This window comes from Falco cherrug, chromosome 6, assembly GCF_023634085.1.
Source record: "Falco cherrug isolate bFalChe1 chromosome 6, bFalChe1.pri, whole genome shotgun sequence".
NCBI lineage: Eukaryota > Metazoa > Chordata > Aves > Falconiformes > Falconidae > Falco > Falco cherrug.
In genome coordinates, this window is record NC_073702.1 from 66766828 (window position 1) to 66792764 (window position 25937).

The 25937-nt window shown below is 44.2% G+C and overlaps 1 protein-coding gene across 2 annotated transcripts in view; it reads left to right on the forward strand.

The window, feature by feature from the left end:
- Nucleotides 1-17896: 17896 nt before the first annotated feature.
- Nucleotides 17897-25937, forward strand: part of PDSS2 (decaprenyl diphosphate synthase subunit 2) — a 120278-nt gene continuing 112237 nt past the window's right edge. The window contains exon 1 of one of the 2 annotated variants that reach the window (XM_055714169.1): nucleotides 17897-18412. In XM_055714169.1, coding sequence (XP_055570144.1) covers nucleotides 18186-18412 — 227 coding nt within the window. In that variant the 5' untranslated portion in view covers nucleotides 17897-18185. The remainder of the gene's footprint in view (nucleotides 18413-25937) is intronic. The other variant, XM_055714167.1, reaches the window with a different exon arrangement.

The following is a 25937-nucleotide window of genomic DNA, read 5'->3' on the forward strand; positions in this document are numbered from 1 at the left end:
GGGAAGGGGGAGGCCGGCCTCGGCCCGCCGGCGGGCGGGGCTTGCCGGCACCGAATCGGCCGCCGCTGGCCGCCATGGGAGCCGGGGGTGGGGGGGGGTGGGGGCGGCCGCGCCGAGCACCGGGCGGAGCGGAGCGGAGAGGAGGGGGCGGCGCGCCCCCGCCCCCAGCCGGGATGGGGGAGGGGGGCCGTGAGCCCCCACGCACACGCGGGGGGTCCGCCCGGCCTGCCCCCGGCCCCCCGGCCCCGGCCCGGCCCCGCCGCTGTCAGACGGGGCTCCCCGCCGCGCCGGGGTTTCCTGACTCCCGTTGTCCCCTCAGGCGCGGACGGACGGGCTGTGGGACGGCGGCGCGGTGCCGGGTTACAGCGCACCGTGGGGATGCGCATTGATTATTCCTGGTTGTGCTTTCCCGCTCCCCGGCAGCCCCCAATTACCCGAGACAATACAGCACGCTACGGGGCTGTCCATTGTTCCGTTAGTCAAAATGGTAATTGTACGGGGGTTCTCATTATGACTGCGGTACACCTTAAAATTACACATTGGGGGAAGAAAAAAAAAAAAAAAGAAAAAAAAAGAAAAGAAAAACCCGCCCCGCAGTCAAAAGATAAACTGCGTTCCATGTGGGTATGAGTAGGCTCCCCATATAAATCTCTGTTTAGCCTGTCAAAGATAAGTTCGTTTCGCGTGCAACAATGTCTAATTTGCATTCTCTGTTTCTGAAGCCTAAATCACTGACATTTTTCAGTACGAAAAGTTGAGCGCTACTCCTCTGCTCACTTCATGACTAAAATGAGCCTTGCTTGGCTGCTTCAGGTGGCAGAGCAATCAGAGACACGGAGCACGTTTTCCCCCGTGGCATCGAAAGCGTAGGGAGAAACTGGGATTTTGCATAGCCTTAGCTGTTAGGGCAGCAAGCATCCAGGGGTGAGACAGCAACCAGACCTCAGCCTGTAAAATCCTACAGCACGGTAAGGTCACGGCCGGTGTGATGCGAAGGTGCTGCCACTCCCCTTGCTGCTGCCTGAAAGAATCGAGCAGATATTGGGGGGAAACAGATCCCGATCGTTGTTTTTCAGAGCAGCAGGACCTCACACAAACACTTAAGAACGCTGCGCCGGTGGCGAGGGGCCACAGGAGCCAGCCACGGCGGGGGTCGTGCTGTGGGCTCGGTCTGTTCCGGGGGTCGTGCTGTGGGCTCGGTCTGTTCCGGCACCCCAGGAACACAAGGTCTGGCCTCAGACTCACCAGCAGCAAGCATCAGAAGCAACCAAGATTTATTTTTTACTTGCCTGTAATATTTTAAAGTACAGTGAGTTCTGAAACTTGGGGAAACTAACTTGCGGCTCTACAGGTAACCTCCAAAGGGTGGTGCTTAACAGGGAAGCCTCCCTCCTCCTGTGCCCCACCACCTCCAGCAACCTCCTCTTTATGTTTTGTTCCCCATATTCTTCCAGCAACCTCCTCTTTATGTTTTGTTCCCTGTATTCTAGCATAAATAAAGCGGTACGGTGGAGCTCTTATCAAGTACAGGAGATATTCCCAGAATCTCAATGTGTTCTCTCGCGCAGTAGGGGCAAGACAGATAGTGCAAGGGGAAGCTGTTTATAAACACAGTCTCATGTAGCCTCAGAGCTCTGAAACCTTTAGCTGGAAAAAGCAAGCCGACCTCAGACAACTATTCTGCTTTGAACCGCCACCACCTTGCTGACACTTGAAGTTGTTGTAAAGAAAAAGGCAAAATTAATTCTTGTGTTAGGGACATAACTCTAGTCTCCCTGTAGGGCTGATGGCAGAGTTTTAATGAAAACCTTAGAATTTCTACTAAAGAGAGTATTGCCTCAAATGGTTCTCGTTCAGTGAAACATCCAAAGGCTGCTTCCCAATACTTACCATATATATTGCAATAAAGCACTGGTTTGCTACATAAATTTAACAGATTGAGATGATAATCTGACAAAAAAAATAATCCTGAACTCCCAGCATAAACAGAACTTCCTTTAATATTGGAAAGAGGCTTTGGAGAGTGTATTTGCAAGCCCAAATGTTGTGAACTGTCTTCAGCAGGTGACAGTGAGTACACCAAAATGAATGCCTTCAGGATAAAATCTGTCACTCCAGTTTTCCTGCCTAACGATGGTTGGTTTGGCTGCAAATTGAAGCACTTCCCACCCCTCTTGCTACCAATTCTAAATGCTGATCTTCACTTCTTGATCACCAAAAACAGTGGCTTTCAGTTAGGATTTTTTCCCCAGTATTTTTCCAAAATGCTTTTGAATGGAGATGTGAACTCATGCCTCCTGACAGTGACAGTAGGCTCACTTTTCTTAGCTACTTCTGCCAAACTCCTGAAAACTAGCTGCCAGTCCCCCAGTACCTCACCAACCACCAGATGAAAGCCATGGTCGTAGGGCACATCCTGGTTTTCTCAGTATCTAACACAGGCTTGTGATGGATACAAACGTTCTACCTCTCTGTGTCCTAATAGTAACATCTTTTCATCTGACAGCAGATGATTTCTGCAACTGTCATTGTGATAAATTGTGAACTGTTTGTTCATCAGACTTTGGCAGAATAATGGAAACTTACGTGAAGCATGCAAGGTCAGTCACAAGCATCCAGCTATGTAAACACGATATGCAGGAATGCTAAAGAGACTTGAGAAAGAGAGGGAGTTGGGGTCTGAAACTTGAGAAAGAGAGGGAGTTGGGGCCTGAAACTTGAGAGGGGTGGAGGACTCATGAAGACAAGGAGCCTTCATCTCCACGACCACCAGGAGGAAGGCAGCGAACGACCCCCTTAGCAACAAGCCGCACAGACGCAGAATGCACCACTAAAGAAGACACATATACTGGAAGACGAAGGGTATAAAACCAGTGTCTTCCGGGAAATGAGTGCACGCCATTGGTGGAACAGGAGACTCCCTGGCCGCCCAGCGCTGTTTTGCTTACTTGTCGCTTGCTTTAATAAATTCATTTTTTTAATTTGGCCAGTCTCTGTCATTTAATTGGACAGGTAAACTATAACAGTCACGATTCCTACTTTTCTAGAGCTGTTATTACCTTTATATATTGCATATTATTATATTACATATTCTCAGGAAGTTCTTCTAGCGATAGCATATGGAGGACCATCAACTGTCAACACAGAAGTTCATGCATTCAGGGTGCTCTGACACGTTATCTGACATGCATCATAGGTACCGAAATAAGTTTTGGAAACTGCCTAATTATTCCACTTGTTACTGGGGAGGGAATGACTAAGAAAAAGGAACGCTTTCAGGTTTTAATGGTAGCTCATGAACTCATAAGGGGAAGCAGAATATCAGAATCTATGGAAACCATACATTTGTCAATCGTACAACGGCATTGATCTGAACATCTCCATAAAGTTATAAGAAAATAAATCTGGTATTTACATTACCGAGACCCTAACATTAAATACATTTACTGAACTGTGACAGCACATATTTCCTGTGTGAAAACCTGTATTTTTGGTAAAGAAACTTGGTGCAGTAGTGCTCAATATGGATTCTGCAAACATCTTAAATTAGGTGAATAAAGGTGGCTGATTGGACCAGTAGGGCTGCTCGCATTCATTCTGCCAGAGAGAGATACTGGGGAATGTGGTATCAGTAAGCAGTTTTCAGCCAAGGATGAAATCCTGATCCTGTGGAAATCAGTGAAGATTTTGCTACTGAGTTTAATGAGATCGATTTCCTTGTGAAATTTCCAATGTGATTTTAAATCAATCTATCATATAGTGTGCATTGGAGAGCAAGAATCCCACACTCTTAAAGAAAGAACATGCAGGGTTTTCAAAATATGTTTCCATTCTTGTTCAAAGCAAAAATAAGATTTTTCAATGTGAGGGGAAAAAAAAGCTTCCTGTGCCTTATTTTAACTCATCTCAAAAAGAAGTAGGAACTGCAAATTGGGCTTACCACGATGAGTGTGTGCTCTAACCACAGTGCAATAGAGCAAGTTTCTCACTGTCTTGCCTGTTCAAGGGTTTGGGGTTGGTTTGGGGGGGGGTTCTTGGTTGTTTTTTGGTTTGGTTTGGTTTGGTTTTGTTAGCTCATTGGTTACTTTCAAAGTTCGGAAGAAAAAAGCCACAGGATCTGCCTTTCAGTGGTCACTGAGTCACCTGCAAGACTGAGGTTCAGGTCCCTGCGGTATCTGAGTCACAGCAGGAACCTGTGCTTTTCCTTCCATTGCCCAGGCACATGTCTTACTCCCAAGGCGCTTTGCCAAGCTCTGTATTTCTGTTTTAGCATGGCTTTGCATTTCCAGCTCTGAATTTGTGCTTGGATTTTCGCAAGCACCGTAATTTGGATTTCTGAAAAACAAGTATCGTTCAAAAAATGACAGGTGTAGGTAAATTGCCTAAACTAAATCACCCCGGGTTTATTTTAGATTCTATTATTCATATTCCTATTTATTAGCGTTTTGAGGTTTTAAAAGGACACCTACCCACTTAACCAGAGTTGCTTTTTAGGTAATGCAAAAGCAACACTTTGCTATGACTAAATTCTTCAATCTGGTCTTTATTAAAGTGCAACTCTCTTTAATATTCTTTAATATTTCTTCCTCTGATTGCCTACCAGAGGGGACAAGATAAACACGCAGGCCTGATTTTTCCAGCTGGTAAATATGTAAGCGGCACCGACGGCTTTAAAGCAAAAAGGTTTGGAGAGGCGAGGGCACCAAACAAGCGGCACTCGGTGGGCACGCTGGGGAGCACGTGGCGGTTTCCAGAGGCAAAACCGGGACGGCCGGGGTAATCCCTGCGGCGGTCGCGCTGCCCCGTGGGGGGCGGGGGCCGAGCCCCCCGGCCCGGTGCCCGCAGCATCCCTGCCCGGCCCGGCCCAGCCCGGCGCGGCGCGGCGGCCGCGGCGAGAGCTCCCCCTCCCGTTCCTCTCCCTCTCGGCACGGTGGGAAACGCATGTGGAACCCGGCAGGCCGAACGTGGGGATGGGTCTCCGCAGGGACACCGGGGCGCACAGCGAGGGGCGAAGGCGCGTGGGGTGGCCGCCGTCTGTGATCCCAAACGGCAGCCACAGGCTGCGGGGCAGCGCTGAACTAGTTCCTCTGAATCTCGCTGATAATTCACCTTCCCCGTCCCTGCTTGCCAGGGTGTTGCCAGCTCTCCATCAGGTTGCTTAGTAATGCCAGTCACTGTGGAAAACATGTGTCTACGCAGTCTCTCACCAGCCAACCCATTCTCATTTCACCTGTGTCCAAGGGGAAGCCATAATAAACAGCAATTTAAATTCAGGTATTTGGTTTGCTGAAGTGTTTAATTAAACAAAGAAATTCACTATATGTGTCATAGAAAAGCATCGATACGCTGATTTTTTTTTTCATTTGACTTGAAGTGGAAGTGTTCCTTTGCCTTCTTGTGTGACACGCTGTTGATAGATTTATGCCATCAGAAGCAAATAAATGCACTGAATAATTAAAGTCTCAGCTCCCAGTCTTTTAAAGTACAGCCAGCCATTTTTATACACGTGGAAAACACACATGTGAACTTCTCCCTCGCTTCAGTTCCACTCAATCTCTGCTTCCACTTCAGTGATGTTGTATTCCACCCGTACCTTTGAGAAGGGGTACATTCCACTCGTTGCTCAGCTTGGACAGACACCCACAGCATTACTCACACACAGCACAGTACGGTCCGTAGGTTCCTTTCTGCTGTGGTTACTAATCTCAATCCAGAGTTTCCTTAGACGATTAGAGGCTGTTCTGCAAATTGTCAAGAAGTAGTCTCTCCAAAGCAGACACAGTATGGCTGTTGAAATGGAAGTAGTGGCGACTTTCCAAATACAAAGGCCTGGAAATGTTTGGAGGTATTTTAATACTGACAAATATTTCAATTTTTTGTGCTGCTTTAGGATATCAGTATCAAATCTGTCCAGATTAATGGCAAGAGAGCCTTAATGCTGTTAATGCTTTTTAAAGTTCTGGCAAACAGAGAGAAACTTTATTTAACTTATTAAATCATCAATTAATGATTTCTCTTCTTGACTGAAACTTCACATAATTTGATAAACAGAAAGAAATGTTAACTTGTTTCTCTGGTTCTTTGTTAAACACTTCCAAGTCTTTTTTTAAAATGCCTTTTTGTTTCTTGTTTCATTTCTCATGTTCCCCACACCAAAAATAAGCAAGAAGGAGTCTTTTCCTTCTTCAGCATCAGAGAACACCCATGCCATTAAAAATCAATCAATATTAAACCTTTAAAAAGGTATCAGCAATGCATTAAAAACCAAATTAGTAAAATATGCCCCGGACACCAGTATTGACTTTGGGGAAAAATCTTTATCATCTGTCTACTGCTACACCCTACCTATCCACTATGGTTATGCAGTGACCCTGCTGTGACGCTTTCACATTGAATATAATGCCGAAGATCAGGTAGAGGAAAATGGAAGGACCTATGGGTGAGCAAGAAACTTAGACACATTATACCAGACTTGAACTTAGCTGTGACAAACTATGCATTTGCCACCTGTAGACTTCATTATGATTAAAGACTGTACCTCAGAACAAAACTTATGAATCTTTTAATGTTTCATTTGGTTCAAAACGGTGGTCTACTTGCTTTGTCATACACGTTGGTACGAGCGTATACTAAGCCCTGCTTTCTTGAGGGCTTCTTGTTTCCTTCTGACTGACGCCCCAAATGCTGACCTCTGGAGAAGGTCTGAGGTACCTGAGAGACACTCCTGCTCTCAGTGTGTCCAGCCCCTGTTTGTCACATACCTTGAAAGCAGGGAACCATCAAAGTCAGAAGCAAAACTGCTGGGGGCTGGACACTTGTGCTCTCTGCAGCTGTCCCACAGCTGTAAAGCTCCCTCCAAGGTGAACTGAGAATATTTGCAGCCAACGCACACTCATTTCTTCACCTATCATTTCTCGACAATGACCATTTCTGTCCCTTCCCATTCTTTTACTTCTCCACACAGAAGGCGGCAGGAGAGTCTTCTTGTTTTCACTTTATTAAATGGGCAAGCCTCCCAGATGCTAGAATGACAGGAGGAGAAGGGGAGAGGTTGTGTGGGATTGGGATACAGCAGAAAGCTCTCCCTTCTTTTTAACTTCATTCTTTCTTTTCTTTCTAATAGAATAATTGTGCTGATACATTCCTGAAAATATTATTACAGTAATTTACATCAAGTTCTTCCTAAAAGGCATCCCTCCTCTCTTTGTTTTTTTGAGAAGAATAAAAGAATCTTTTACAATAAAGATAGTGGTTTATACATTTTCTCATAATCCTGTATTTCCCCTGTGAGCTTTGTTGCACGATATAGTATGTCAGTTTAAGTAACATCTGTCAAGGGATGGAAAGCAATTACAGGTTCTTTTCATTCATAAAAGTCATTCTGGAGTTTCTTCATCCTTAATTTTCTTGTCATGCTTTCAAAAACATTACATCATTTTGTCCAAATCACCCCCTGCATTGCATATACAAGATACAGTGGGTTATTCATTTCTTTCCTGGACCCAAAGAAACATGTCAAGGTATCTACAGTGACACATACTAAATGATTTAGACTTGGGTAGAGTTGGGCTTTGACATGTCATTATTTGACAATTACTCTTCTTCCACAATGCTTGCTTTCCTGCCAGCACCTCACCAGAATCCTACATGACATATGATTCAATCTCTTGATCTTCTCAGTTATATTTACATTAATTTTACACATCCTAATGTATAATGGCAATGCATTTGCATCACTGTGGTGAAAAGTCTGTCAAAAAAACCCCAAACATATCTTAGGAATGCATAACAGAAATATATTCAGGACTAGGATGTGGCACATATTTTCAGTGTAGGAAAACGTTCTTCAGCAAATCAAAGAGTAGCTGAGATTGGAAGGGACCTCTGGAGATCATATAGTCCGCTCTCCCTGCTCAAAGCAGAGCAGGTTGGCTCTGTGTCCAGTCATGTTTTGAATATCTCCAGAGACGGAGACTCCACAGTGACTCTGGGCTACCTGTTCCAGTGTTTGACAACCTTCACAGTAAAAAAAGCTTTTTCATATGTTTAAATGGATTTTGCTGTATTTTAATTTCTGCCTATGTGCCCCTTATCCTTGCACTGAGAAGAGCTTGGCTCCATCTTCTCTACTCGCCTGCTGCACTATCAGGTATTGATCACATTGATCAGAACTCCCCTGAGCCTTCTCTTCTCTTGGTCAAACAACCCCAAATCTCTCAGCTTCTCCTCATATGTCAGATGCTCCAGTCCCTTCATCTTCTCTGTGGTCCTTCACTGTCCTTGTTCCAGTGTGTCCCTGACTCTCTTATATTGGGGATCCCAGACCTGGACCCAGCACTCCAGACGTGTCTCACCAGGGCTGAGCAGAGGAAGAATCACCTCCCTCAACCTGCCGGCAGTGCTCTTCCTAATGCACCCCAACCTTCTTTGCTGCAAGGGTGTGCTGCTGGCTCATGTTCAGCTTGTTGAATATCAGGGTCCGCAGGGACTTCTCTGCAAAGCTGCTTTCTAGCCAGTCCCCACCTATATTACTACAAATACTATTCCTCCCCAGGTGCAGGACTTCGCATTTATTTGCTGAACTTCATAAGATTCTTGTCAGCCCATTTCTCCTGCAATTTATTCAATTTGCTTCAATTTATGGAAGGATTTTGTCTTCCTGAACTGTGTTGCTTTTCCTAATTAAATCACGCATATAACATTAATGATAATAATCTATGTCTTCATAACCAAAAATAGATTTTGCTCAAAGACAGTCCTGAGAATCCTTCTCTACACAGGTAGGGGTTTTTGCCTTAAAATAAGATCAATGTATGTATCCATCTCCATGCAAGATTATTGAAGTCACGTGTGTTTGTCAATTTCTTTTGACAACACTACCAGTCAAAGCAGTGAAGACATGTCCTCACCACTCCCTTTCAGAGCACCAGAGGGTGCTGATGGCAGACGATCCCATACAACTTCCACCCCACCCAGCCAGCCTGGCAAAGGCTTGCCAGAAGACTTCCGCTCCGGGTGACTTCCAGGAACTGAAGGTCAGAAACTCCATGCATATCCCGATTAACATGCTCTGAAATCCTGCCCACATACACGTCAACCCCTGCCATGCTGTGGTTTCTTCTGAGTATCGTTAGAGGACCCCAGGTGCACCACCATTCCTGCAACCTCAGGCAGCAATTCAGTTGGCTTGCAGAGCCAAAGCTCTGTATTATTGCTTCCTCTCACCCACTGAGACAATGTGAGAAATTACCTCTTGCATATTGTGTGTCACAGCTAGTGCCTCTTAAGCCCCCGCGTGAAGAGCTGTAGACTGAGGTTTATTTGCTTTACCTGAACTGCCAACACTAAAACCAGGTCCAAGGCCAAGTTCCAAACCTAGACACCCATATGATTAGTTGAGGTCTTCTTGTCTGTTGTTAACTAATATTACAACTGCCAGTTAGTATTACAGCTATTTTGCAGATGAGAAATCATCAGGAGAGAGATAAGGTGACAAAACACATGTACTTGAAGAGTCTCACAGCCTCAACTAGAACCCAGCTCTTATGTCTTGTAGGACAGTCCTGTCACCATTAGAACATGTAACCTAACCTTCTTGGAAAAAAATGAAATGTGAGACTCCCTTTGAACCAGCTTGACTTTGAGCTTACTCATGAAACACCACTGACCTTTGAAAGAACATGGGGATGGCACCATTGACAGATTTTGCCTTACTTGGCTGCAAATAAAGTTATTTGAAATAACTGCCAAAGCTGTAATTTATCAGACTTTTTCACAGATTCCACAAAGGCAAGGAAATTCAAAGTTGAAAGGCTTTCTCCAGGCAGCACATGCCAGGCATTTGTGCATGAATTGCAGGATGGGAAATGATATGTTTCTTTTAGAGCTGTTGTTGCCATCACGGAAAGCGAACAAGCATCTGTGCTTCGGAAATCAGCGGAAGGAAGGTGTTCCGTGAAAGGGAGCATGTGGGAAAGCGGCTTAAAATGGTGAGAGTGTATGAAAGTAGCAGGAGTTCTGAATGCCATTGGGGAGAAGAACTGGAACAAGGCTGACACATAGAAAGGTGGTGAGAAAGCAAAAAGAAATGCTAAGAGGAGTACACTGAAGGGAAAAAAAAAAAAAAAGAAAAGATACTTTTGGCTAGAGACTAGGTCTGAGCAAATTCCAAGAGTGAGAGGAGAACAGAGAAAGAGGAAAAACTATAGGGCAGATGGAAAGCGTATCTATTGGATGATTGTGCACGTGAACGTGTAAGTTAAAGTTTTGGTGTGTTTTACAGTGGAAACAGATAGAAAGCTGAAAAGCAGATATTGAAGCAGGAAGCCTGATACAGCAATGATCTATATACATTTATACTACGCAAATTCTGTAAGATGGCTGTCTGCTGTAGCATTTGCCACTGATCTTGAAAAAGATGGGAAGATTCATATTTAATTCAAGAGGACTGCTTACCTTAAATCACCATAAGTAAGGGCTGCACCGCTAGTCCTAAGGTTCTTAATTTCATTCTGGGGCTGATGGTTTCCTGTGTCCCTACACTGTGAAGCTGAATCCAGAATAACAATTTAATCCTTGAGTGCCCAGAGCCAGGCAGATGCTTTGCATAAAAGTGTTCTCTTGTGCGTGTCAAGTGCCTGCAGCTCCCCCCAGGAGGTGGTGGGTGCTAAGCACCTCTGAAAACCAGGTCACCATCATTCCACAGCTCAGAAAGGAACTGAGGTGCCAGAGTTTAAGATTAAATTTACAAGCAGGTGACATCATCGTGGAAGAGTATGTCTCTGAAGGACTGCCATGCTTTTAGTCATTCGAATTTTGGTACATAATAGGCATGCATTTATAAATTGGATGCCTGCGTAGCTTGGAGAATAAAAGAAAGAAGGAATGAGAGAGAGAAAAAGGAAGATGGGTGGAATTAATAAAATAGAAAGGGAAGGAGATGTTGTTCAAAGCTTCTTTTAGACTAGCTTGGGCATGCCTTATTGGCTCTGAGTGCAAACTATTAGTTAGGAGGCTTAAAATAAATACAATGAAGTGGGTTTTTTTCCACATAACGCATAATAAAACTGTGGAACACATATCCACAGGATGTTCAGGGGAGCAAAAGTCTAAATAGCTTCAAAGAAGAGCTTCGAAGAACCAGACTTAGAAGTTCTGGAAAACAGATCCATTTTGGTTTATTAAATGTGGTAGACTTGATAGAGCAGCTGCCTCAAGAAGTCTCTAAAGTGCAGTCAGGTGGAAGCTGGGCGGACATGCCACAGGACATACTTCTCCATACTTGCTTGATTTCTCATTTTCTCCCCTTAAGCACTTCATGCTGGCGCTTATCAGAGACAGGGTATACTACCTTAGGTGCTTCTTTCACATGACTCAATACTCTTATATTCTATTTGGCACTAGTAGCTTATGGTTTCCCTTCTATAGCTTACTTAACACTGTTGGCCTAGATCAATTGTTCTTCCTCTTGTACAGCAGCAGTAACTATGATTGCTATTAATGTTCAAATTTTAATCATTTAAAGGCACGTACTGAAGTGGCAGGCTGGCTTTTTAATTACAGGCACTAAAAGGAGAACAGATGCAAGTGAGTCAAGTGCTAGGTAAAAATAAATGCATTGCCCCTTGTACCCTGAGGACCATCACTCTTTGTCTCCAACGGACTGACAGGATAAATTCAAAAGCAGAGGGAATCATACTGAAAAACACCTATATTGAACAGAAGGGTTTACGTAGACTTGGGGGAAAGTGTCTAGATAGTACAGAACGCTACAGATGAGTACCTTTGTTTATCTTGTTTTAATTTCCCCAAAGCCACTTAGTCAGTGCTAATACATTAATTTGTTCAGACACAGAATTATAGGGGTGGATTCAAATGGTTTTGTGTAACTTGGGTTTTCTAACTCAAATTTTAAACCCATTTTCTTTATCATCCAGGTTGACTTTCATATATTGAAACTTGGTACCCAGACAGGCACTACTCCTCACCTGGTAGCAAGGCAGCAAGTGGGCACAGAGGCAGAGTGGCCCCTTAGAAAACCATTTCCTCGAGTGCTCTGGGCTTTAAAGTTGACAAGTAAACAGCAAGCCAGGGCTGAGTCTCTGGTGCAGAGCACTCGTGCTGTGCTGCACTGCTCAAGGAGTGGGTAGCGGCTTTCTTGGGAACTGGATCGTTCAGGCACACTTCAAAGGGGACTCATAAAGTAGAGAAATCCAGGTGGAGGTAATAAAGGCACCGGTGACTTCTGCAAAATTCACTTCAGAGGAAATGTGCAGCCAGTCTTGGTGGAGAACACATAGCTTCCCATCTAAGTAAAAAAATAGAGAAAGACAGAAAAAGGTGTATAGATCTTCTCCCCTTAAACCCAGCATTACTAGCAGAAAGAACACTTAGTATTGTATCTATGATTTGATTATGCATGTGAATAGCAAGCAGCAAAATATAAATAACACTTCATAAATTACATATGTTTAATCTGTGATAAATAGGCTTTTTAACTGATAAAGGCTTCCATTTATTTGTTTAAATCCATATAAAATGTGTACATTATATATGTTTGCCAGCTTCCTACTATACTATGAATTTAATCCCTGGTTGTATCACTGCCTAGTAATTGTGGAATGATTGAGGCAGAGTTTTTCAATCTATTTTTCACATAACGTACAAAAATCCCGTATTTTTTTTTCTACTGGACACTCCCAAACTGCATAATCTGCCGTGATTTTAAGGGATGCTGAGGTGGAACTCACTGCAAAAAAAAAAAAAAAAATCCATAGAAAATCTATAGATTTGTGGTGTAGGGAGTTTGATAGAGGGCATGTGAGTAAACCTTTGTTCAGCATGGCTGTCATTTCCTCTTTGCTGCATTTTGCTCTTGCCCAGACCATGAACTCCTTAGGCAAGGGACCATCTCCTTTGTTCCAGTTTGTGTCTGGTTGGAGTTTTCCACTGCTACTAGAGTTCAATTAAATACAAATAATAAATAGTTAATGGGTTGCTGAGCTGCAGAGGTGGGGCTAATCAGCTGAGGCTTCATGGGGTGGTTAATGATGGATTAGGAATGGGGGAACTGATAAAGCTGAATATTTAAAGGCTAATATTGTACAGGATGATGGATGCTTTGTCAGCTTCAATTGCATATGACCAGAACTAACATTGTGCTTATCTTCCTCCCCCTTCTTCTGTAGATTACTTGGCTACAAAACATTGCTGTTTTGAGAGTCTCTGTCCAAATTCCCCTGAGTGGAGTACTGCCCGTCAGAAGAGACAGCCTAAGAGGCTGTCTTACAATTGAAATTGGGTTGGGAGGTGAAAAAACAGTGACTCTGTGAAGGAGGGGCATTATCAGCCACACACTCGTCTGCTCCTGTTCCCACTCAGCTTGCTGAAATGGAGGGATTTCAACTGATTGTTTTCTGTGCAGTGCTGGCTGGCAAGCCATGAGAAGGGAACTGTGTTCTGTGAGTGTGCAGCACAGGAGGGGCACGTCCCACTGCCTGCGCAGCACTGCTGAGAGCTACCGGGAGCTTCGGCTTCTCATCTGTGCCGTGCACCGACGAGCTACTGTATCACTGCATTTTGTGCGCAGAGTGGAAAGCGTAACATACACCTGCTCATACAAAGGATCCCTATATCACAGCTGTATTTATTTATTTGTTATTTAAAGAAAATTGAAATAATTATGCATTTATTATCATTTATTAACCAGCAACGCATCATGTACTGATATTGGTATCTCAGTAGGTTTAAAAATTAATACCTTTTAGTGCCAAATTCTGTCCAAGGGACATGACTCCTACTGAAATCAACTCATGCTAAACAATGCTGTTTTTTCAGTGTCTAACTATAGGATCAATAAGGCCTTCATCCTTCTTGGTAGTCTGTCAGCTAGTAGGAAGACAGGCAGCCTTGTAGACAAGACACAGACAACGAGGTCAAGAAAAGTGGATTCTTTTCTCAGTTTGCCTTAGGGGTTTTGCAAAGCCTTGGACAAATCACACAACCTCTCTGTTAAACCTCCTGACTTCCAAAATGGAAATGATCATCGCTGTCTACTTTCCCAGGATGTTATGGAATAAATCAATTAACTGTATGTAGGATAAGGAGACACACACAAGACAACTAACTACCTGGATGATTTGGAAGGAACAGACATATTTCTGTTAACTTTTCTTTTTGTAAACATCCTTAAGAGTGTACCTAAGCTTTAACATATTTAAAAAATATAGCAACATCTAGAAGAATATTAGGTTATATAGGCACGGTATAGTTAGTATAAAATATTAACATTGCTAGTTTCATTCTCCTATGGACAACATTTATTTTGGATAAGGCCAGAGTAACTATAAAAGGTTGAAAAGTCAAATGTTCCCAACCAAATGAGAGTGCTTTGCAAGAGTTTTATTTTAGATGGTAGTCAGGAAAATATTTCCACATTTCATTTGTTAGAAAAGATATCCAGAGATGGTATTAGTTGTGGCTTTGATGTATTCTCTGGTACATTAGTCCAGAGCATGCTGGTGTAAACAGAAGTGTCTCTTCACCTTTCATCTTTGTTCTTCAACTTTGATACTGACCCCCTGCAGTGGCTTCTTTCTCCTCCTGGGGAGGCTTAACAAAGTCAATTGATAGAGAAAAAAAGAGCTTCATTTCTCTTCTCTACTTAACACTCTAAAGAAATAGACACATCTATTGTACAGTCACTGAAGCTCTTGAAATAGTGTGGGTTTTTCTCTCAAATCCTGAGGGGAAATGAGCCAAGGAGAAAAAAGAAGAATAAAGCTTGTGGTTTTGTCCACAATTTAAAATATGGTAAGTACATCATACTTCTGCTTCTCATGGTTTTGTGGAGAGAAAAACTGAGAAACCGTAAATTGCAGGCAGCACAAGCAGCAACGCCTATGGGTAAGTTGGTCCATCATTACCCATTATAACACCCTGGCTTTTGATGCCTGTAACTGTAAAATATTAACTAATTTGTAATGATTTTTATTGTGATTGGTGTGTCAGCCTGAAGCTGATTTTTAAAATAGTTCAGTCAGTTTGCAAAATAAGGTTGGCAAAAAATACATTTTACTTGTGTTAAAAAATATTGTTGGACTGTATGACTGAGAAACTTCTTCTATCTGCATGAACTAAACCTGAAATTTGGCGAAGGATTTGCCAGTGATTTGATGGGTAGGCAACATCTCAGGCTGTTTCCATAAAAAAATGTAAATACAGACCTCTGGTCAGAATGGTCTTTCCATATTCTACTGTCTGAAAAGTCTCAACAGTAATGGACATCATCTGTAGGTTTACTGGGGATGGGCAAGATTTTCCGGCAATTGCTTTTCCTAGCAACAGAGGCCTTCGTGGAGGTGAGTGCAAGAACTGAGACAGGGTTCTGGTGTTGCTCCCCACAGTCCCACCCATAAATGTGTGTGAAAAGAAGAGTCCATCATTAGGATGCAGGCTGTGCAGACAAGAGGATGATTGGAACTTAATGAGAAAAAGATGAGGCAGCTGTGAAGAGAATGAAAGAACTGTAGCCAGCAGGGGTGGTGTGTGGTACTGCAGTGAAGAAGTGAGCAGTCTGGGAAAAAGAAACCATTAACTTGGACCAGGAGTCAAAAATGGACTAGTGAAGTAAGACTGCTACATTGGTAAGAGAAGGGAAAGGGATGAAGGCATTGGGCTGAGAGTGAGACACAGAAGGTCCACGGGTATTACAGTATAATCTTGTCAAAGAGTCTCTGTGGTCAAAAAAATGATGTGAAACTTACTGACAAAATGTATACTTTATTTCTCCAGTGATGACATGTAAAGAACATCAACCTGCTGCTGGTAAATCCTTAGGTAGCTCTAGTGGCAGTGTGCAGTGTTGTGGATATCAAGTGTCTTGCCCGATTTCTAAACCATTTGGACTTAGGAGAATTCTAAATAAGGGGGGGAAAAGGTGTTCAGTTTCTTAGACTGTAACACAAAGAACAGTGATTTTGAAAAGCTAAAGTCTCACACATTAGGAGATGGTAGGTTTACTGCCCATAGAACTCTAATTCTCCTCAGTTTATATGTATTATTTTAAGCAGACCTTAATTGCATAATCATGTTAGTTTTTCACAGAACACTTACCACATTAAGTGCAAGAATGGATATGGCTCAGGAAATGAATCAAGGAACTTGTCACCATTACAGGATGAGGTGACTTGGTCGCTCCTCTTAAGTGCATCCCTCCGGCAATTTTCATTAACTTAGTCTTTCTGCACAGAAACGTGCCATTGCATTCTGTCATTTTTAGACTGTGTTTATGAGCTGAAATTCCCTATTTAGCAACAGTTTGTTCTATGACACTAGCTAACTACACTCACTCAATGACAGCTCCTTCAAAGCAAAGTTTTGTTCTTTCAGAGACAGGCAGCACAGAAAGCAAAGATCTGACACTAGAACCTTAACTCTCCTGTCACCTTTCCAGTTTTTACAAGTTCTCTGCATTCTAGTTTTTTCCTTCTGCAGTTTGGGAGAGGCCATTTATGAGATGCCACATGTACATCCAGCCATCGCTGACTCCACAGTCAAACCCCCTTCCCTGAGACAGTAACTTTTAGTTTTGGCACCCATTTTGAGTTGTCTCAGGCATAAGAACAATAAACACACCCTGTCACTGTCACTTGGGAACAGGTAAGGGCGTTCCTTTTTTTTCAACTTCCCCCTTCTAACTTCAACAGTTACTTGTGCTTTCCTGGACTGCACTTCACCTTTTGATGGAATTGTTTTCCATTTGCACCTTCTTTTACAGTAACCTCCAGTATAACTCTTTTTAATTATGTGGAATAATGCAAACAAAATAAAGTGGCCTGTATCTTGTATTTGTAAAAATAAGAAATGTAACATCCCTCATTTTTCACATGAATGTAGTCAATGGGACTGTTTTCTCATCAGAACTCTGCCAGACACGTTGCAACAAAGCCTGGAAGTTATAGGAGGAATGAATGTAACTGATCATAAAGACAGAATAGCTTGCATTCTTGCTGAAGTATTTATAGAATTGAGGAGGTCATTAAATCCAATTTCTGAAAGCGTCCAGTTAATTTTCCTTCTCTGGGCTACAGAAAACTCATTCTTTGAATTCACAGAAGCTTTGGGTGCATGTAGCTGCAAAAAGGCATCAGTGATGGCTGTACTCAGAATAAAAGACTACACGATATACAGTAGACCACAGTATAGAACTGCAGGACCCAGCAGTCTTCAGCTGGGCACTCAAGATTAGTTGTCGGTTTTGACATTAACCGCTTGAAAGTACCTCTTCTGCTTATACAGAGGCTGTCGATAAACTCCTCAGCTGTGTCACAGCAGAACACCATAGGACAAACCTGCACAGAAAAGGCAGAGCAGGCAGTAAAGCCTGCTGGTTCCACGTCCCAAACAACTGTGGGAAAAGACAAAGAAGAGCATCCATACACTGCAATCATGGAAGCGTGACTGTGCAGCTGCAGACTACACGTTGAAGACTTTATGCGGCAACTTGAACTCCCTTCCCCGTTAGCCTCCGCATGCACCACCGGGAGCGGGCTGCGCACACCCCCTTCTGCGGGGCAGCCCCAGCCAGCCGAGGGCCCAGGCCCGGGAGCACCCCCGCCGTGCCCGGGCCGGCGAGCGCCCGCAGACCCCGCGCTGGGAAGCGGCAAGCACAGAGTGGGGAAGAGAGGAGGCTGCCCTTCACCCACTGCAAGGGCCGAGGGTGAAGGACAAGGGGAGACACACCTCGCAGGCATCACAGCCCTCCTCCCCAGCAGCCGACCTCCCTCACCCAGCGTCCCTCAACCCCGCGTCCGCCTTCCCCCGCCCAACCGCCGCAGCCGTCAGGCGAGGAGGGCGGGCGGGAGGGGGAAGGGAGCGCCTTGCCGCCCTCGCTTTACGTCCCGCCGTGTTTTGCGACACCCAAGATGGCTGCCCCCAGGGCACAATGAGCCCGCACCGGCCACCGCCGCGCTGCCTGCTCGCCTTCCCCTCGGCAGCGCGGCCGCAGCGGGGTCCCGCCGCCCACGGCTGAGCCGGCTGCTGGCGGCGGGGTGTGTGTGTTCTTTGGCCTCAGCGAGCGAGGAGGCGGACTCATCCGTGGCCGCTTGGTCTCCGGGGCCCCGCCGGGGCGAGTAACGGGAGAGAGGAGCCGGCACCCGGGGGCCTCCCCGGGGCGGCGGGCGTAGATGTGGGGCGCCTTGCTGCGGCGCGGGGGCCGCGGCGCCGGCGGCCTTCGGCGCCTGGCGTCGAGCGGCCCACCCTGGAGCCAGGTGGTGTCGGAGGCCGAGAAGATCGTAGGGTACCCGACGTCCTTCATGAGCCTGCGGTGCCTGCTGAGCGACGAGCTCAGCAACATCGCCATGCAGGTCCGCAAGCTGGTGGGCACCAAGCACCCGCTGCTCGACACCGCCCGGTAAGCACCCGGCCCGCCGGGGCACGCTGCCTCCGCCTGGGCGGCCCGCGGGCGCTGGGGCCTGGGCCTCTGCAGTGCAAGCGGCCGGTAGCCCTCGGGAGGCTTGTCACAACTTGTGGGACGTTTTGGGCGTCGCTGGTTGTCAAGAGTTGAGGCTCGGGTGGGCGGCAGTGCTCAGCATCGCTCCGTGGGCCCTGGCGCGGGTGGGCGCCTTGGCCGTGGCGGCTGCGGTGCCCAAGAGCAGCCGTGGAGGTGCCGTAACCTGCGTGTCCTAAGGAAACCCTGCCCTGAGCCCCGAGGTTCTGCGTGGGCGGTTAACCTTTTGTGCCAGCATCTTAATTTCCTCCCACAAACAGGTTTCCCCTGTAGTCATCCTCTGTCATTCAGAAGTTGCTTCATTGTAATGCCACGTGCAATGAACGAGTTTGCCCATGTGCTTTGCAAAAAATTCTTTTGGCAAAATGGAAGAAGTGTGGCTGGCTCGCTAACAGTTGAGTATTCCTTTTAGTATTAACTATATTGCAAGGAAACCAGTGGAAAAAATGGAGGAACTAATCGACTTTAAAGCTCAAAATGACACTTCTCTGAACTGTGTAGTTTGGTAATAAGAGCTTCAGAAAACCTGGTCTGATTTCAAATGCCCAGCTGGGAGCTGGGAGTTTTTGTATATTGCTGAGATTTTTGGGGTTGCTAAGCTGATTATTCACTCTTTCATTTTTAAGGCAGACTGATGGAAGACTTGCATTCCTGCCAAAAAGAAGTTGGGATTGTTGGGCAGTGTTTTCTTTGACTGTAAAACTGTGGGGTGTTTTAAACAATGAAACATCAGATGCTTTAAAAAATAAAATACAAAAGTGCAATTTTCCAAGGGTAGTGCATTGTGGGTTTGTGGTTTTTGGGGTGGTTGGTTGTTGGGTTTTTTTTGATAGAAGTGTGTTTGCTGTAACCACAAATATAGTGATGTTAATAAAACCCAGGTTTAATAGGCACAGAATTTTTGAGCAAGTGTAAATCAAAAATTAGCATGCCTTCAAAACAAATGCTCTTCTTTTAAAGGATAAAAATTGTAGCTGTGTAGTAGGCCTTGGCAACTCCACAGTTATGGTGTAGTGGTATAAAAACAAGATTTGTTTTTCAGGCTCTCTGTCTCTAAATCTGATTGTCTTGAGCGAGCAAAAGGAGTGTAGGGGACAGGCATAGCTTTTCAAGGAAACATTTGGGGGGAGTGGGATTTAGATACTGTTTTTAAGTAGACTTTTCTGGAAGAAACAAATCAACTTAATAAAAATGGAAAATACTGACTTCAGAAAATGCTGGTGGAGGGGATTTCATTGAGTTGTTTATAAATGCAGGTTGTAATGTTGTAAGCTTAGCAAAGGTTTTTGTTTTTCTTTTTTAAGAGGAGGGAAAAGAAGAAGATGATTTTCTGCCGTTGGATCTAACTTTAAGACTGGTTGATGGAATATAGGGAATAGGAGGACTGAAGTGCAATATGGTTGGACTCTTTAAGCTTCCACTGTAGTCATAGAAGTATCATAAAGACCAACCTGCAGTGCTAAAGTGGGACTTAACTTTAGAGAGTCTACTCAGTGTGTAATAGTTGCTGGTTTATTTGTGAATTAAGTTCAAATGCAGTATTTTAGGGCATGGTTGGGGGTTTCATGGTGGAGCTGTGATGTGGAGGGGTTTTTATGTTAAGTGGGCTGCTTCAGGCTTAGTTCTATAAGCCTGTGGTTTGTGGTACACCAGTAGGAATATAATCATGCATAGGGTCAGCAGGATTGAATCCATTCATTTTTTTTAAATTCATACATGTTTCAGAGTAGATTATTAACGTGACTTGTTGTGCTGAAAACAAAGTCAGTATTTGCTCACATAGAACGGAAACAGTGTGCCCTTACTGTGGATATTCTTATTTGGCCTCACTGGTATTTCCAAAGGCTTCGTTGCAGATGCATTTGCAATGGCCTTGATCTTTTATTATAATTAGAGTTAATTTCCTGCTGACAAGTTTTAGTACACCTGTAGCAATGCACAAACTGTACCACACCTTGTTTTATGATTGTGCAATAAGGTGAATTTTGACCTTGTTCTTTCTTAATAATCTTATTCTCTTTCTGCAGTCTGGCTGTTGATTGTTTGACTGTAAATGTGAATGATTTTAGATATGAATCTGAGATCTGTGGTCTGACTTACCATAGCAGTTTAGGAAACAAGCCTTGATTTTTCAATACTAGATACATGTTTTCATTCTCTGGCTCATTACTCATGCTTATTAGGTAACGTAGATTTCCTGTTGTGTGTTCAAGCAAATGTTTTAAGGCATGGGTATCTAAAATATGTTCTTTGATGATTTTTTAAAAAAAAACTTAAGTAATTGGTATGTTCTGCAACTCTAATTTTTCAGACTGTGAGTGCATAAATACTGTATACATGTACTAAGTACTCCAGCACTTAAGGAGTTTTTTCTGTTTGTGGTAACATCTGAAAAATTTGTGCAGTGAAATTGATTAATTGCACATGCTGTTTCTCAAGTTTCTGCTCATTTATTTTTGAGGTTGTAAGTGGTGACAATCAAATTATGATTGCTTGGTGTCATCTCTAAGCAATATTAATTTTCTTTAACCCTCTTTGACTGGTGGCATTTTGTCATCAGTGTTTTTGTGTCTACCCTCCCTTGTGTATAAACGTTTTGCTAGCCTTTTAAGTTTTCCTTAGACCATTAGGGGTTTCTAAAGCACTGGTAGAAAACCCTCCACCGGTTCTGAGCTAAGACAGCATAAGACATAACTGCCATCACATTGAAAGCGTTTACTGTACCAGGAGTACTGCTGAGCGTTTTTAACCCTTTGCTGAGCTTTGGGTCACTAGGCTGTTGCAATGCATAGTGTGTGCTAAGAGCTGTAAAGAAGGCAGCTTAAAGATAACTGTCCATGAGAGACAGGACATGTGGAGGAACAGCTGTTGGGGCAGTATACGTTTCTCTGATGATCCCATCCATTTCTTCCTCTCATTTGGATGCAGTGGTGGTAGCTCCTGGGTGTAAGTGCCTGCCATGAATCAGGATGGCAGCAGGCGTTCTGGGATGATGTGTGACCCTGAGACCTCCTAACAAGCCTGTGCCTGGCTGGTACCTTTATATCTGTGAGCTGTTGCTGACTGCTCTTGGGAGGGCAGAGACGGGTAACTGAGCCCTACAGTGAGGGAGTAGGGACTTCTGTAATCCATGTGGTAAAGTTGAGGTTTTGGGTTTGTTTATTTTTAAGTTTTTAGTTTCTTAAGTCAGCCACATGAAGTGAACATCCTCAGTACTAGCTTTGCCAGACTTGTTAGAAAGAGGGTGAAATGTTAGGGGAAGGCTAAATTTCATTTTAGAAAGGCTAGTGTCTAGTGGTTAGAAGATCATTGGAATCTGGGGTATCTGGATTATATTCACAGATGTGTTTTTGGCTCTCTGACTAGGGCAAGTCACTTAATTTTTCATACTTGCATTTACTTATCTGTAAAATGAATAATGTAGCATCTGTTTTCTGGAGGTGTTACACTTCATTCATTACAGCCGGTATCGATCACTGTGATCTTTGAGTGGAAAATGGTGCATAAGCAATATTAATAAAGAATATTTTAAACAAATGTTACCATTAAAATATTCACCTCTAAAGGATACTCTGGAAACAAAATTGCAATCTGACTACTTCTGGATCTTTCTGTTTGTAGTCCTGTGAGTCACTGTATGGTTCTTCAGAGCTTTCAGGTTTCTTTCCCCATAATGAAGTGCTTTCAGCAGCTACTCAAAACTACCATTTACATTTTTTTGCTCTTCAGGCTTTGTTGGACTGAAGGAAAACTTCTTCAATGCATGAATGTATGACCTCCTTTTCATGTGGGAAGCAACCAAATCTCCAGTTTTCTCTCTTACCTTTCCTCCTCCTTTCTAGGCTAGCATGCATCCTTAATACTGGAAAGAATCTGTAATTGGCACAGCGATCTACTTTTCTCAAATACAGAGTATGAATAATGTTTTCTTGATTATTTAATCTCCCTTGAGAAGGGTATAGCTTGCTGCAGATAGTAAACAGTAAATGTTATGGCCAATGCATCACTTTTATAATATCACTAAATGAAATGGAACACTCCATACACGCAAAATTATTATGGGATACTATTTAGGTCTAGCCATTCTGTCATTAGCATGTGGGAGGAATGGTTATATTTTAGTTCTGTCAGAATTGTTTGTCGGTGATAAATGCTTAAGTAGACTTAGTTGTGGTTTTCCTGGATTATTACAGAAATAAAAAGCCTTGATAGACCAGGTTTTGTTCTCTTGCAGCCTGCTCCGTGTAGATCTCTAGCCATTTTAAGCACTGAACATAAAATGCAGTCCAGAGTAGCTTCAAGACTACATATTTTTCAGTTAAAATGTCCAACAACATTGTTTTCCTCATAGTTCTATTTCTCTGTCAGCTTGAAATAGCTTAGTTCAGTAACACGTATCTTGTTACTTCAGATGTGGTGTACATTTGCCCTCCTATGTGGGTGACTTATTTCAGCATAGACCTAGGGATTTGTTCCAACCTGGTGCTGATGGAATTGTTATTGCCAATTTATATTTTATCTTGAGAATGGTGATCTTAAAACTATCCTGTTTTATAATTGCAGGTGCTGCGATTGACTACAAGTAGCCTTTTAGCAACTTGTTTCAAATGTTAATTAATCTATTGGGGGGTGTGTGTGTGTAGAAAAATGGGAGTATCTGTTTACTTGCTGGTGGCTAATGAGGTAACTTTCTCTAAAAACAGCCAGCAGCTGGATGCTGAAAGTGACAAGCACGAGGGCCTGGTCAACCTGCAGCTTCTAAAACTAATACTTAATACAGTCTTGTTAAGTTTTACTGAATTGCTCAATCTGTAATGGACCTTGGGGGCATAAAGTCCCTCTCCTGCTGTTGCTGTATCAGAAATTGTGGTGGTTTGACCCTGGCTGGATGCCAGGTGCCCAACAAAGCCACTCCATCACTCCCCTCTTTAGCTTGACAGGGGAGAGAAAACAGAATGAAAAGCTTGTGGGTCAAGATAAGGACAGGAAAATCACTCAGCAGTTACTATCACAGGCAAAACAGACTCAGGGAAATTAGTTTATTACCGATCAGATCAGAGCAGGGTAATGACAAATAAAAGCTGACTTAAAAACACCTTCCTCCAACCCCTTCCATCTTCCCAGGCTTAACTTCGCTTCCAATTTCTCTACCTCCTCCCCTCCTGAGCAGAGCAGGGGGACAGGGAATGGGGATTGTGGTTAGCTCATCACACCTTGCCTCTGCTGCTCCTTCCTCAGGGGGAGGCTCCTCACACTCTTCCCCTGCTCAGTGTGGGGTCCCTCCCACAGGAGACAGTTCTCCATGAGCTCCTCCAACATGAGTCCTTCCTGCAGTTCTTCATGAACCGCTCCAGCGTGGGTCCCTTCCACAGGGTGCTGTCCTCCAGGCACACACTGCTCCAGCGTGGGTCCCTTCCACAGGGTGCTGTCCTTCAGGCACACACTGCTCCAGCGTGGGTCCCTTCCACAGGGCACAGTCCTTCAGGCACACACTGCTCCAGCGTGGGTCCCTTCCACAGGGTGCTGTCCTTCAGGCACACACTGCTCCAGCGTGGGTCCCTTCCACAGGGTGCTGTCCTTCAGGCACACACTGCTCCAGCGTGGGTCCCTTCCACAGGGTGCTGTCCTTCAGGCACACACTGCTCCAGCGTGGGTCCCTTCCACAGGGTGCTGTCCTTCAGGCACACACTGCTCCAGCGTGGGTCCCTTGCGGAGTCACAGCTCCTGCCAGCAAACCTGCTCCAGCCTGGGCTCCTCTCTCCCCACAGCTCCTGCCAGAAGCCTGCTCCAGCACAGGCTTCCTGCAGGGTCACAGCGTCCTTTGGGCATCCACCTGCTCTGGGGTCCTCCACAGGCTGCAGGTGGGTATCTGCTCCACCGTTACCCTCCAGGGGCTGCAGGGGCCCAGCCTGCCTCACCGTGGGCTTCACCACAGGCTGCAGGGGCATCTCTGCTCTGGTGCCTCCTCCTTCACTGACCTCAGTGTCTGCTGGGTTGTTTCTCTCACATATTCTCACTCCTCTTCTGCTGCAATTTGTTGTTCCCACCCTCACCCCTTCTTAAATACACCATCCCAGAGGCGCTGCCACTGTCACTGATGGCCTTGGCCAGTGTCAGGTCCATCTTGGAGCTGGCTGGCGTTGGCTCCATTGGATAAAGGGGAAGCTTCTAGCAGCTTCCCACAGAAGCCATCCCTGTAGCCCCCCAGCCCCACTACCAAAACATTGCCATGCACACCCACTACAGAAGTTGAAACACATTTGTATTCACTAAATTTTATTATTTTTTTCACCCTGCTGTAACACTTTATAAAAATATTTTTGTGGTAGAGAGATGTGGTTTTTATAATTGTGGTCAGAATGCCTGTGAAGTTAGCTATGAGGCAGCGGTTGTATTATTTCCTATGCTTACCGCAGAGATCTGTTGGACTTCCTGGAAGTGCTGGCGACCAAAGCTAGCATGCAGGGCACCTCTGCACAAAGTCTTAGTACTGATGTTGGAAATGCAATGTTTTTCCTGCTTGATATGTTCAATACTTTTTGCAAAATTACTGAAATACTGGTGTTACAGGAAGTTTGCCCTTGTCTGGGAAGACTGTTTCTCAAAGCATTTTGTATAGCTGATGGAAACAGAGGTGATCTCAGGAGAGCTCCACTTGAAGCACTGGAGTTAAATTCTTGCTTTCACCCATCAAGAAACTCCTCCCTTTCAAGAAGGGCTGGTCTCTCTTAGCTAAGTTAAGTTTTGTGAGTATCTTTTAGCCAGTTTTGATAGACTTGAGCAGTAACTGTAAAAACTTCGATAGTGTTACACATCTCTTATAAATGTTGGTACTCTCTAGGGGTTTCTGTTACCATACTCACTACCAAGTAACCTGTTCTTAGACAGTAAAAAGCAGCTTCTTGTCTATTTTGGCTGAATGAATTCACAAAGAGCTGTCATGGAAAAGTTAGATATTAAACTGTTGTAGATTCATACATGGACTGAAACTTCTTTCTGCATCTGATTTCTTCCATGTTCTTCCTTGGTTTTCAGTTAGCCACTGCTTCATATTGTCTTGTACAGTTAAAGTGAAGAGACAATCCATTTCTGTAGGTTACACTCGTCCTTTACACTGTAGTAAGGTGAAATGGGATGAATAAATGTGTGCAGTTTGTTCTTTTTTGCAAATTTTGGGGTTTTTTTCTCTTCCTGCATAAGTTTCACCAGTGTATGTTTTTCTAATGAGTTTACCAGTAACATAAGTCATATACTTAAATGCTCATATCTATCAGTTATTACTGCTTTTTGGAAGAGCTGTCCATAGACTTCAGAAGATGAGTTGCATCAGAATTTGTATACTTGGGCTTGAGGTTCACAGTTCATATTTAAGTGGCCTTAACTTTTTTTTTTTGTTGCAAAACTACATTTTTGGGGGGGTTGGCAGTGA